Raw genomic sequence first — 14,834 nt, 5'->3', positions numbered from 1 at the left:
GATTCCTGGGTTGGGAAGATCCCCTGGAGAAGGGATAAGCTACCCACTCCAGTATTCTTGGGCTTTCATGGTGGGCTCAGCTGGTAAAGAATCCACCTGCAATTCAAGAGACCTGGGTTTGATCCCTGGGTTGGGAAGATCCCCTGAAGAAGGGAATAGCTACCCACTCCAGTAATTTGACCTGGAGAATTTCATGGGGTAGCAAAGAGTCAGATATGACTGGAAGACTTCTGCTTTCATATTATTTTCCAAAGTGGCTGCACCAATTTACGTTCTCAACAACAGTGTTCTAGGTCTTCCTTTTCTCCACATTCTCATCAGTACTTATTTTAACTTAATTTTTTTTTTTTTTTTTCCGGTCATGCCATGCGGCATGCAGATCTTAGTTCCCTGATCAGGAATCAAACTCATGACCCTTGTAGTGGAAGCACGGGGTCTTACCCACTGATTGCCAGGGAAGTTCTATTTATTGTTTGCTGTGTTTTTGATGATAGCCATTCTGATAGGTGTGAAGCGATAGCTCTTTGTGGTTTTGATTTGCACTTCCCTGATGCCCAGCAATGTTGAGCAACTTTACGTGTGTTTTTGGCCATCTGCATGTCTTCTTTGGAAAAATGTCTATTCAGGTCTTCTGTTTGTTTTTAATCGAGTTTTTTTTTTTTTTTTTATTGAGTTGTATGAGTTCTTTATACAAATGTGGATATTAACCTCTTATCAGATATATTATTTGCAGATGTCTTCTCCCATTCAGTAGAATGCCCTTTTGTTTTGTTGATGTTTTCCTTTTGCTGTGTAAAAGTGCCCAACTTTGATTAGGTTCCATTTGTTTATTTTTGCTTTTGTTTTCCTTGCCTGAAGAGACTGATTCAAAAAAATATTATTAAGACATATCAAAGAATGCACTACTTAAGATGTTTTCTTTCAGGAGTTTTATGGTTTTCAGTCTTACTTGTAGGTCATAATTTATTTTGAGTTTATTTTGATACATGGTGTGAGAAAATGTCCTAACTTAATTCTTTTACATGTATCTGTCCAGTTTTCCTAACACCACTTATTGAAGAGACTATCTTTCCCCCATTGTATGTCTTTATCTCCTTTGTGGTAGATTAATTAATTATATGTGTATGGATTTATTTCTGGCTCTCTATTCTGTTCCATAGATCTATGTGTCTGTTTTCATGCCAAAACACCATACGGTTTTGATCACTCTAGCTTTATGGTATAGTGTGAAGTCAGGAAGTGTGATAGCTTCAGCTTTGTTCTTTTCCCTCAAAATTGCTTTTGGTATTTGAGGTCTTTTGTGGTTCCACATGAATTTTAGAAATTTTTGCTCTAGTTCTGTAAAAATTGTCATGGGTACTTTGATAGGGATTACATTAAATTTGTAGATTGCTTTGAGTAGTATGGATATTCTTAACAATATTAACTATAACATGATTCAGCAATTCCACTTCTAAGTATATACCTGCAGAAGACACTAATTAGAAAAACTGTATGCACCCCGATGTTCATAGCAGCATTATTTACAATAGCCAAGATATGAAAGCAATCTACATTTCCATCAACAGATGAATGGATAAAGAAAATGTAGTGTGCAGTGATAAGTCATTTTGATATCATGCACCTTAATATGATGCTACAAGAATAACACTCCATCTTTGTGGTATTATTTTTGAAAATTTTTATTCCCTGGTATAATTTTGAGAAAACATCAACTTCAAACTGAGGGATTTTCTACAAGATATATGACCAGTACTTTTCAAAATTGTCAAAGTTATGAAAAATAAAGATTAAAAATTTGTCAGATTGAAGAGGATGAACAAGACATGATGACTAAATGCCAACATAGGACTTCAACAGATAAAAGACATTAATGGAAAAACTAGGGATCCCTGAATAAAATCAGTAGCCTAATTTAAAAAAAAGAAGATACGTTGTGTATGTGTATGTATATACACACATATATATACATACACAACACACACAATGGAATATTGATCAACCATAAAAAAGAATGAAGTTCTGCCATTTGCAATAATATGGATGGATGGGATGGTATTATGCTTAGTGAAGTCAGAGTGAGACAGACAAATACTGTATGTTTTTACTTAAATGCAGTATCTAAAAAATATAACAAACACATTAATATGACAAAACAGAAACAGATTCACAGATACAGAGAACAAACCGTTACCAGTGGGGAGGGGTGGGAGGGCAGGACAAGAGAGAGGAAGGGGATTAAGAGACACAAACTATTAGGTGTAAAATAACAAAGCTATAAAGATATAATGTACATCACAGGGATTATAGCCAATATTTTATGATAAATTTAAATGGAGTATAATCTATCAAAATGTTGAATCACTATGATGTATATCTTAAACTAACATAATATTGTGAATCAACTATACTTTGATAAAAAACCCCATTGGGATTTTATATAAAACTATAGGTATATAATATAGAAATATATACACACAAAAAATATAAATGTGTATATATAATTTTAGAATAATTGACATCTTTATTTCAGTAAATCTTGAGACATTTTTCCATCTCAGAGCAGTGGTTTATAATCCATTATCTTCCATCATTGAGGGTATATCCTCAGTGAAAAGAAAAGAAGGAAGGTGATCCAGTTTAATATCTTTGTCAGTTGGTTCTCTGGCTAATGATAAGGAAGAGTCTTTATGCTTGAAATGCCCTTAGCAGTATATCTCTGGCTAAGAATTAATCTGTAGCAAATAGCACCCATGAGCTGTAAGGCACGGTTCCCTGAATAATGTCACAAAGACTATACAACTTTCTGGAGATGCTTCATAATTTAAATGCTCCTACTGTGTGAGGTGATTTATAGAGACTTCATTTATTCTCAACCAGAATAGCATGTCCAACATGGGAAGAAAGAAACTATGGAGTTGCCCTTGACATTTCAGACCTCTATTTTTTTTTTTAATAATGCTTTTATCCTAGACATCATGTAGTGAAGCTTGACACTAGGTAAGATCTCTGATTTATGTCAGTCTGATTTAACAATCTGAACCTGAGTGTTAGTTTACCATTCAAGAACACGAATTAACTTTTTATGTTCCTTAATAAGATTTTACTCTATACAGATCCTATTTCTTGTAAAATGCATTCTTAGATAGTTCATGGGTTTTGTTGAAGTTATAAATCAAGTACTTTTCCTATTTGGTCATTGTAAGCTTTGGGAAAGCCGCTGAGGTTTGCATATTTATCTTGTATTTAGTTACCTGAACCAAAATGGCTTATCTAAGACGCAAATAGGGCTTCCCAGATGGTGCTAGTGGTAAAGAAGCCGCCTGCCAAAGCAGGAGACATAAGAGACATGGGTTCGATCCCTGGGTCGGGAAGATCCCCTGGATGAGGAAATGGCAACCCACTTCAGTATCTTTGTCTGGAGAATCCCAAGGACAGAGGAGCCCAGCAGGCCACAGTCCATGGAGTTGCAAAGAGTTGGACACGCCTGAAGCGACTTCGCATGTATAAGACTCAGTAATTATAATAGATTTCTTTTAGTTTGTGTTCTGTGTTTCTTAGAGAAACAATCATATCATCTGAAACTAAAGGTAATATTGTCTCTTTCTCAGTATTGTTTCATCCCATTTCCTCACTGAAGTAGCTGGAATCCTTAAAACAATGGTGAATGACAGTAACAATAGTTGGCATTTGTAGCTTTTTTTTTTTTTCTTCTAAGTTTAGGGTACCTTAAGATTTTAAACTTTTATGTTATTACCAACTAAATCAAGTTTTAGAAATTCTCAGCTGTAAGACATAGAGAAAACTCCCTTTGGAGACTGACAGTGCTATTTACTATTCATACCATCAACAGGTAGATTTTCATTTAGCTGTTCAAATTCTTTTTCAGTGAGTTTGATATTCATTTTTTCCAGAAGTGGTCTCAAGTTGCTGATGTCAACTTTTCCCCCTTAAGAAAGACAGAAAAGTAGCATGAAAGCCACTGAATGATCTAAAACATGAAAAACACATTTGTCTTTAAATGTCTTTCATGAGTATGTATAAGTATTATAATAAAAGAGACAACAAAAAATAAAATTTGCATATTTGTATTGTTATTGCCATTTCTGATAAGAAGACTATAGCTTCCATTTGACTTTTCCAAGAGTACAGAGAAAGTCAATAGGTACAAGAACATGGAACACATTTCCTTAAAACCTATACTGGTGACAAGTCTACATAGAGAAGACGTTCTCAAGAAGGTTATTGGGCCGAATGGTAACTGGACCTGGAGAATCCTCATCCATTACTCCCAGTAGTCCTGATTTACTATACAAAGTAGTTTTATTTATTTTTTTGGATCAGACTCCAAAATTGGCTGTCATTGTTGCTGAACAACTTTTCTAAATTCAGTGGTGATGTTAATCCTCCACTTCAATTTTTCTTTGCAAAATTACATACCAATTATTTACCTGGGAGCAATACTAGAAAAATTCCATGTATGGTATTTCCTATGAAGATAATAGTATACACATCATTTCTGTGTAAAATGAAAATACACTGAAAGAAGCAAAAATAATGAATAAAAATACAAAAAGGATAAAGGATTCAAAATCTTATGAAAAGAAAGAAGATATCAGACAAGAGAATCAATACACTACAATTCTTACTTCTGAAAGATGTCACACCCTTTAGTGTTCTATTTTTATGCACCTTTCCATCACCTGTTAAAAAAGGGGGTTTGGATTATGATACAGGGAAACTGATAATGGAATTCACAAAAATAGAATTTATTTCTTATATTTAAGAATAATAATAATTTGTCCTAGAATACTTTTATCTGTTTTACCTTGAAGTAGTAATAACATTAAGAAATACTAAAATCTTTAAAAATACAAAACTATTCACACTTTGTCCCACAAAGCCATTTTTTTGTAGAATTCTACCATGCTGAATATACATGATCAAGTTCTTTAAAAAAGTGTTTCATGCCAATTTATACATGCATGTTGATGTCCATTGTCAAAAGTCCATTTTCATATTAGGTGGTCTTTTTATTTAAAAAAAGATCTTTAAAAAGTTCTTAATTATCTCTTTGTTATACTTGTTGCAAATAATTTCCAAGGTTGGTACTTGCTTTTTATCTCATGCAGAAGTATTAAATCTTGTCAGTTTATTATTTCTGGATGTTGAGTGTTAATATTTCTGCAGTTGATTCAGGAAAAAAGAATGTATGTACGTGTGTGTATTTATTGGAGAGAGAGGGGTATGGGTAGAGAGAGAAAGTATGAATAAATGATAAAGCTAATGGGCAAATTGTAAACGAATTGTGAACCTGGGTAAAGGGTAGGAGGGAGTTTTTTGTACTCTTCTTAAAACTTTTCTAAAGTTTTAATATTATGTTTAAATAAAGTTAAAATACTAGAAGTCAAAAAATCCAACCATCTAAAAATATTAAAATTATTTTGGCAGCAACATCTGGGTCAAGAGGAAAAATGAAACTGTAAGCTAATTAACAATGATGATAACAGGAACTATATATCTGATCCCATGAAATAAGGCTAAAGCAACAAAAATGAAAACAGTCAACCATTCAACTTCAAGAATAATAGAGAATGAAAATGTTCCAAAGACAGAAAAAGGAACTGACAAAAATTATAGCAGAAATTAATACATTAAACAAATAGTAAACAACAAATAAGTCTAAGAATTGGGTTGTTTGTGGGATAGGAAACAATAACACAGATTAATTGCTAGGAAGTATAACTGAGAAAAAGATAAAGCATAAATACAGCAAATCAGACTGAGACTGACCAGTATCAAACTTAATCTTCTAATTGTGCTGTGACTATGTAAGAGAATTATATGCATGTATATGTATATATATGTGTATACATATATATATATATATATTTAAGATAATGCACACTAAACACAGTGTGCATTAATTAGAAGATTAAGATTGATACTGAATGAGACTAGGGAAATAATTATCAATACAGGGGAAATTTTAAAAAGTTTTATGAGGACATTTTGCCATGCTCTTTGTTTTGAAGCTGGAGAGTATTACACTTCATGAAGTAAGTCACACAGAATGATAAATACTGTATATTTTTACTTATTGTGGAATCTAAAAAATAAGACAAGTGAATGAATAAAATCATTGCTTATCTTATCATGGCAATTTTCACAGGAAATTTCAGTGATTCTTAAACCAAAATCTACATGACACTGTCAGAGTCAGAAAGTAACAAAAATATAGTCTTTACCCAGATTTTTCAAATGTTAACATTTAACTATATTTACTTTATCATCCTTTCTGTAGGTGCATATTATTTTTTTCTGAATGTTTGCAAGTGAATTTGCAGGTACAATGCCCTTAACCACTACGTACTTTAGTGTGCATTATCTTTAAAAAAAAAAAATATATATGTATATATATATATATACACATATACATGTATATAATTCTCTTACGTAGTGACAGCACATTAGAAGATTAAGATTGATACAGCACACCTAACTAATCTACAGAGTTTACTCAAATTTTACTAGTTGTTCCATTAATGTCAATATATAGCAACTAAGAATCAATTTCTCATGTTTCTTTATTCCTTAATCGGGGACAATTCCTCATTCTTTTTCCATCATGATTTTCACATTTTTGATGTTGACAAGCCATTTATTTTGTACAATAGCCCTCAATCTGGGTGGTGGACTTTTAGAAATAACCTGGAGTTTAAATTTTAAATCCTTAGGCATTAAATTCTAAAGCTTTATAACTTCCCTCCCAGGCTTACAAGGTCTAGTTGTTCAAAGGAAGGTTTCAGCAGCAGTTTTTAGGCTTACCACTAACTGGCAGTGCTTTCATCAGCTTTGCATATTCTGTTTCTGGAAGTTCAATTCCCGTATCACTCAGCACATTTTCCATGTTATTCATATTTTCACCTTTAAAAAGTTAGAAATAATTATACTTATTAATGATGATTCCAAATTTGAGGTTGAATAGCAAAAAGCACAATGAAGTCCCCATCTATATAGTCTTGTGGGAAATCAGAACTCTTAATTGTTTCTTCAATACTAACAGACAAAGGTTCTTTTTAAATTATGAGAAAAAATAAATGTATTTCTATTACTGTTGAGTTAATCCACCTAGATAGCTTATTAGGTAAGATTAAAAATAATCTTATAAGAAAGTATTACATGACTTTGTTAATAAAGCAATTGTTGACTCATTTACAATTATTCAAGAATTCACAGTGCCATTTATTGTGCCTGCCTAGAATTTCATTCCTAAATGTTTTATTAGGAAGGAAATCTCTACAGTGTAGGATTTCTTATATAGATTTAGTCCTGTAGGTATATTTTGTATTGCTTTATTTTTGCTTCCTTTTTTCCTAACTTAAATTTATGCAACAAGATAAAACTTTCCATTGGATCTAGTGGCAGGATAGCAGGAAAACATGATAGAAAAATAAAAATTGTCAAACCCTAGGATGTTCAGTTTATTAGTAATTTACCACTAACCTGTGAAGGCTTTCACTTCATCCATTACCTTTTTCATATCAACTTTCCCATCAACTGCAAGAAAACACACATGTTACATCTATCTATCTATCTATCTATCTATATATACACACACACACACATAACACAAAAGATGAGAAAGTGAACAAAAAAATTTAGTACTTATCACTTGCTATAGAATTTTATTTCTCCCTTTCATTGGTATAAAATAAGAAAAATGTTTTACATTTCACATATTTAACTATATTAACAATGTGACACTGACATTTTTTTAAGATATTAAAACTTTCAGCATAAAGGAATTATATGCAAAAGAAGCCCCATTTACTTTAGCTGCTTTTAAGCATTTATATATTGGAAAATTCTCCATTATTTAGTTAGGTTACTGGGTTAAAATTAAAAAGGTGATGTATGCCATATTTTACTGTTTTATGTTTGGAAATTTTCTACTCGTATAAAGTTGACACATACTCATTATTTATTCACTATTATAATTAAGCCAAAAAAATTCATTGACTTGAATTACATGTGCAAGTTATAACTGACTTAATACCTACACAATTGTTAATTACAACCTTTGTATATAATAGATATTCAATGATCTATTTCATCAGTTTTTAAAAGGACATTCAAATAGAAACATTAGAGAGACAAAATAAGTTCACTAAATCAGAATCTCAATTATATTAAGTATTGAGAAAGAGGAAAACAGTGAAACATTCTTGTGCTTTTATTTTCCAAATATTTACCTGTTGACTAACAGCAAAAATTAAAATTTGAATTATATATTACACTATTGAGAAAATACAACTATTAAACATAATAAAAAATCCATTATAATTTCAGATGGGCATTCTGAGCTAAAGAAAAAGGTCTTAAAAGCATACAAATATATGGACGCTAAACAACACACTTCTGAATAACCAACAAATCACAGAAGAAATCAAAAAAGAAATAAAAATATGCATAGAAATGAATGAAAATGAAAACATGACAACCCAAAACCTATGGGATTCAGTAAAACAGTGCTAAGGGGAAGGTTCATAGGAATACAAGCTTACCTCAAGAAGCAAAAGAAAAATCAAATAAATTACCTAACTTTACACCTAAAGCAACTAGAAAAAGAAGAAATGAAGAATCCCAGGGTTAGTAGAAGGAAAGAAATCTTAAAAATTAGGGCAGAAATAAATGAAAAAGAAACAAAGGAGACTACAGCAAAAATCAACAAAAGCTAAAAGCTGGTTCTTTGAGGAGATAAATAAAATAGACAAATGATTAGCCAGACTCATCAAGAAACAAAGGGAGAAGAATCAAATCAATAAAATTAGAAATGAAAATGGAGAGATCACAACAGACAACACAGAAATACAAAGGATCATAAGAGACTACTATCAGCAACTATATACCAATAAAATGGACAACTTGGAAGAAATGGATAAATTCTTATACTTCTTTGGAAGTATAACCTTCCAAAACTGAACCAGGAAGAAATAGATAATCTTAATAGACCCATCACAAGCATGGAAATAGAAACTGTAATCAAAAATCTTCCACAAACAAAAGCCCAGGACCAGATGCCTTCACAGGTGAATTCTACCAAAAAAATTAGAGAAGAGCTAACACCTATCCTACTCCAACTCTTCCAGAAAATTGCAGAGGAAGGTAAACTTCCAAACTCATTCTATAAGGCCACCATCACCCTAATACCAAAACCAGACAAAGATGCCACAAAAAAAGAAAACTACAGGTCAATATCACTGATGAACATAGATGCAAAAATCCTTAACAAAATTCTACCAAACAGAATCCAACAACATATTATAAAGATCATATATCATGGGCTTTATCCCAGGGATGCAAGGATTCTTCAGTATTCACAAATCAAGCAATGTGATACAACATATTAACAAATTGAAAGATAAAAACCATATGATTATCTTAATAGATGCAGAGAAAGTCTTTGACAAAATTCTACATCCATATATGATAAAAAACCTCCAGAAAGCAGGCATAGAAGGAACATACCTCAACATAATAAAAGCCATATACGATAAACCTACAGAAAACATTATCCTCAGTGGTGAAAAATTGAAAGCATTTCCCCTAAAATCAGGAACAAGACAAGGGTGCCCACTCTCACCACTACTATTCAACATAGTTTTGGAAGTTTTAGCCACAGCAATCAGAGAAGAAAAAGAAATAAAAGGAATCCAAATTGGAAAAGAAGAAGTAAAACTCTCACTGTTTGCAGATGATATGATCCTCTACATAGAAAACCCTAAAGACAGCACCATAAAATTACTAGAGCTAATCAATGAATATAGTAAAGTTGCAGGATATAAAATTAACACACAGAAATCCCTTGCATTCCTATACACTAACAATGAGAAAACAGAAAGAGAAATTAAGGAAACAATTCCATTCACCATTGCAACGAAAATAATAAAATGCTTAGGAATAAATCTACCTAAAGAAGCTGCTAAGTCACCTCAGTCGTGTCCGACTCTGTGCAACCCCATAGACGGCAGCCCACCAGGCTCCCCCATCCCTAGGATTCTCTAGGCAAGAACACTGGAGTGGGTTGCCATTTCCTTCTCCAATGCATGAAAGTGAAAAGTCAAAGTGAAGTCACTCAGTCGTGTCTGACTCTTAGCGACCCCATGGACTGCAACCCACTAGGCTCCTCCATCCATGGGATTTTCCAGGCAAGAGTACTGGAGTGGGGTGCCATGCCTTCTCCGACCTAAAGAAGCAAGAGACCTATATATAGAAAGCTATAAAACAATGATGAAAGGAATCAAAGATGACACAAATAGATGGAGAAATATACCATGTTCATGGATCAGAAGAATCAATATAGAGAAAATGAATATACTACCCAAAGCAATCTATAGATTCAATGCAATTCCTATCAAGCTACCAATGGTATTTTTCAGAGAACTAGAACAAATAATTTCACAATTTGTATGGAAATACAAAAAACCTGAAATAGCCAAAGCAATCTTGAGAAAGAAAAATGGAACTGAAGGAATCAACCTGCCTGACTTCAGACTATACTACAAAGCTACAGTCATCAAGACAGTACAGTACTGGCACAAAGACAGAAATATAGATTAATGGAACAAAATAGAAAGCCCAGATATAAATCCACGCACCTATGGACACCTTGTCTTTTCAAAGGAGGCAAGAATATACAATGGAGAAAAGACAATCTCTTTAACAAGTGGTGCCGGGAAAACTGGTCAACCACTTGTAAAAGAATGAAACTAGAACACTTTCTAACACCATCAGTTCAGTTCAGTTCAGGTCAGTCACTCAGTCATGTCTGACTCTCTGCAACACCATGAACTGCAGCACGCCAGGCCTCCCTGTCCATCACCAACTCCCGGAGTCTACCCAAACCCATGTCCATTGAGTCGGTGATGCCATCTAACCATCTCATCTTCTGTTGTCCCCTTCCCCTTCTGCCCTCAATATTTCCCAGCATCAGGGTCTTTTCAAATGAGTCAGCTCTTTGCATCAGGTGGCCAAAGTACTGGCGTTTCAGCTTCAGCATCAGTCCTTCCAATGAACACCTAGGACTGATCTCCTTTAGGATGGACTGGTTGGATCTCCTAGCAGTCCAAGGGATTCTCAAGAGTCTTCTCCAGCACCGCAGTTCAAAAGCATCAATTCTTCAGTGCTCAGCTTTCTTTATAGTCCAACTCTCACATCCATACATGACCACTGGAAAAACCATAGCCTTGACTAGATGGACCTTTGTGGACAAAGTAATGTCTCTGCTTTTTAATATGCTGTCTAGGTTGGTCATGACTTTCCTTCCAAGGAATAAATGTCTTTCAATTTCATGGCTGCAATCACCGTCTGCAGTGATTTTAGAGCCCAGAAAAATAAAGTCAGCCACTGTTTTCCCATCTATTTGCCATGAAGTGATGGGACCGGATGCCATGATCTTCGTTTTCTGAATGTTGAGCTTTAAGCCAACTTTTTCACTCTCCTCTTTCACTTTCATCAAGAGGCTCTTTAGTTCTTCTTCACTTTCTGCCATAAGGGTGCTGTCATCTGCATATCCGAGGTTATTGATATTTCTCCCAGCAATCTTGATTCCAGCTTGTGCCTCCTCCAGCCCAGCACTTCTCATGATGTACTCTGCATATAAGTTCCATACACAAAAATAAACTTAAAATGGATTAAAGATCTAAATGTAAGACCAGAAACCATAAAACTCCTAGAGGAAAACATAGTCAAAACACTCTCTGGCATAAATCACAGCAGGATTCTCTATGACCCACTTTCCAGAGTAATGGAAATAAAAGCAAAAAATAAGCAAATGGGACCTAATTAAACTTAAGAACTTTTGCACAACGAAGGAAACTATAAGCAAGGTGAAAAGACAGCCTTCAGAATGGGAGAAAATAATAGCAAATGAAGCAACTGACAAAGAAATAATCTCAAAAATATACAAGCAGCTCATGCAACTCAATTCCAGAAAAATAAATGACCCAATCAAAAAATGGGCCAAAGAACTAAACAGACATTTCTCCAAAGAAGACATACAGATGGCTAACAAACACATGAAAAGATGCTCAACATCACTCATTATCAGAAAAATGCAAATCAAAACCATAATGAGGTGCCATCTCACGACAATCAGAATGGCTGCTATCAAAATGTCTACAAACAATAAATGCTGAAGAGGGTGGGGATAAAAGGGAACCCTCTCACACTGTTGGTGGAAATGCAGACTAGTACAGCCACTATGGAGAACAGTGTGGAGATTCCTTAAAAAACTCAAATAGAATTGCCATATAACCCAGCAATCCCACTGCTGGGCATACACACCAAGGAAATCAGAATTGAAAGAGACACGTGTACCCCAATGTTCATCGCAGCACTGTTTACAATAGCTAGGGCATGAAAGCAACCTAGATGCCCATCAGCAGACAAATGGATAAGAAAGTTGTACATATACACAATGGAATATTACTCAGCTATTAAAAAGAATGCATTTGAATCAGTTCTAATGAGGTGGATGAAACTGGAGCCTATTATACAGAGTGAAGTAAGTCAGAAATAAAAACACCAAACCAGTATATTAACACATATATATGGAATTTAGAAAGATGGTAAAGATGATCCTATATCTGAGACAGCAAAAGAGACACAGATGTAAAGAACAGACTTTTGGACTCTGTGGGAAAAGGCGAGGGTGAGATGATTTGAAAGAATAGCATTGAAACATGTATATTACCGTATGTGAAATAAATCACCAGTCCAAGTTCGATGCATGAAACAGGGCTTTCATAGCCGGTGCACTGGGACAACCCTGAGGGATGGGATGGGGAGGGAGTTGGGAGGGAGGTTCAGGATGGAGGACACATGTACACCCATGGCTTATTCATGTCAATGCATGGCAAAAACCACTACAACACTGTAAGGCAATTAGCCTCCAATTAAAATAAATTAATTAATTAATTTAAAAAACCAAGAACTTATCTCTGAAAAATGTAAAGTAAGAAATGACAAAATTCCTACTAAATAGCATCTGATTAAGATGGGAAAAATGGATTTGTCCAGTGGTGAGATATTTCTTGGCCTTACCGGAATCTTCTAAAGTTCACATATTCTAGATCTTGTCCTTCTAGGAGGGAATTGCTCTGTGATTAGTTACACTTCAACCTTACTTAACATTTCTTAAAAAATCAGAGCTTGTTTCCAGGTTTCCAAGAGGGAACTGAAGTTCAACATCAGCTCCTGGATAATGGAGTCTGGCAACATCATATAGGAACCTTTATAGCCTTCTAAAGGAGGAAGAGCATGTTCACTGGGTGGCCCACATTATAGACAACTTTGCTCTGTGATGAGACTCTCTAAGGGGACAAAAAAAGTGACACCGTCTTTGTGCTTCTATTTTAAATAGCTGGGGGACGATATCTCTGCAATTTGATGCAATTTGGGGTGAAATTTTAATCATTATGCTCAGTAGGCTTTCTTTGTTTCTCCCTTGTTTTTTTTTTCAATTTTACTCTTTTAATTTTGTTATATCCTATTGTCACAAGCCTTGCCCTCTGCAACCTCTCCCCACTTTTTCTCTTTTTTCCTGTCTCCCTAATGGTCCTTCAGTAATCCTGTTGACATTCTCAGCAATGTGTAGACTTCATCATGCAAAAGAAAACATTAACATAAATTAATGTAAAAGTCAAGAGAAAATGTTTGTTTTTACTTCCATATTGGGTTTTCAAAGTTTTTCTAAGCAGCTTGATGTCAAGTAAGCATTTTGAAGAGGTCTATAATCTCATAAGCTTTCAGAGGTGCTTGATAATAATAGAAATGATGATAACCATAATATTTATCATAGTAATAAGTGACTTTATTGGACACATTATGTATAATACCAGGCACTGGTTTAATTTAATCCTTACAAAATTCTATTAAGGATGTGCTATTAATGTACTTCTTTCATATATGAAGAAACTGAGACAGAAAAACATTAAGATGCCATAATTTTAAACCTTAAGAGTGAGAATTCAAACCCAGTCAGTCTGGTTCTAGCATCTGTGCCTTTAACCACTCTGCTATTTGAACTCTGAATGTTCACCATTTGTTGCTCACCATCAGTTTGCAGGCTCTGTGTCAGATCTTTAAGTTCCTTTTCTGTGAGATTCATCCCCATGTTTTCCAGAACTGTGTCCAATTTACAGACATCATTTTTCCCTCCTTAAAAAGAGACAGGGATGAGAGCAAAATATAGTAATTTTAAAATCTGACAAAACTAGACAATCTAGTCAATTCTTCTGTTCAACTAAGGGGCGGTGGTTGTTACTGCTGATTAAAATTTCAGACTGGTTGGCTTTATTGTTGATCAAATTTTATGAATAAAAGAAATCTTTTGTTTTTTATGGTACAGATTCAGATTTTAATTTTTCTAAGCCCTGCCAAAGTTTGGGAAATTCCAAAGAAATATGGATTTTTCTTGAAAAAAATAACAAAATTAAATGAATATCTACTTACCTAAGGTACATAAAATAGGCAAATTCGTAGAGATAGAAAGTAGAGTAGTGGTTACTCAGGGTGGAGGAGAGGGGAATGGGAAATTATTTCCTAATGGACTTTTTGATAGCATTTCTGTTTGGGGTGATGAAAAGTTTCTGGATATGGATGGTGGTAACGGTTACAAAAGGTTGTATACTTAATGTTACTAAAATAGAAATTTTATCTTATGTGTTTTATACTACAACAAAAAAATGGTAAATTACAGAGCACTCATCTGCTTTTTTCATTATGACTCTCCTATCTCTAAGAGTCTTTATACCTTCCAGTAATCTATT

At 34.0% G+C, this 14,834-nt stretch overlaps 1 protein-coding gene across 1 annotated transcript in view; it reads right to left on the bottom strand.

Moving 5' to 3' along the window:
- Window positions 1–3,651: 3,651 nt before the first annotated feature.
- Window positions 3,652–14,834, bottom strand: part of EFCAB13 (EF-hand calcium binding domain 13) — a 210,438-nt gene continuing 199,255 nt past the window's right edge. The window contains exons 42-46 of the mRNA XM_059878370.1: window positions 14,119–14,223; window positions 7,507–7,560; window positions 6,829–6,927; window positions 4,650–4,703; window positions 3,652–3,949 (exon numbers count right to left, since the gene is read on the bottom strand). Coding sequence (XP_059734353.1) covers window positions 3,828–3,949; window positions 4,650–4,703; window positions 6,829–6,927; window positions 7,507–7,560; window positions 14,119–14,223 — 434 coding nt within the window. The 3' untranslated portion in view covers window positions 3,652–3,827. The remainder of the gene's footprint in view (window positions 3,950–4,649; window positions 4,704–6,828; window positions 6,928–7,506; window positions 7,561–14,118; window positions 14,224–14,834) is intronic.

This window comes from Bos taurus, chromosome 19 (assembly GCF_002263795.3).
Source record: "Bos taurus isolate L1 Dominette 01449 registration number 42190680 breed Hereford chromosome 19, ARS-UCD2.0, whole genome shotgun sequence".
Taxonomy (NCBI): Eukaryota; Metazoa; Chordata; class Mammalia; order Artiodactyla; family Bovidae; genus Bos; species Bos taurus.
The sequence above is the reverse complement of the archived record's forward strand: the minus strand, read 5'-3'. Positions and strand labels throughout refer to the sequence as shown.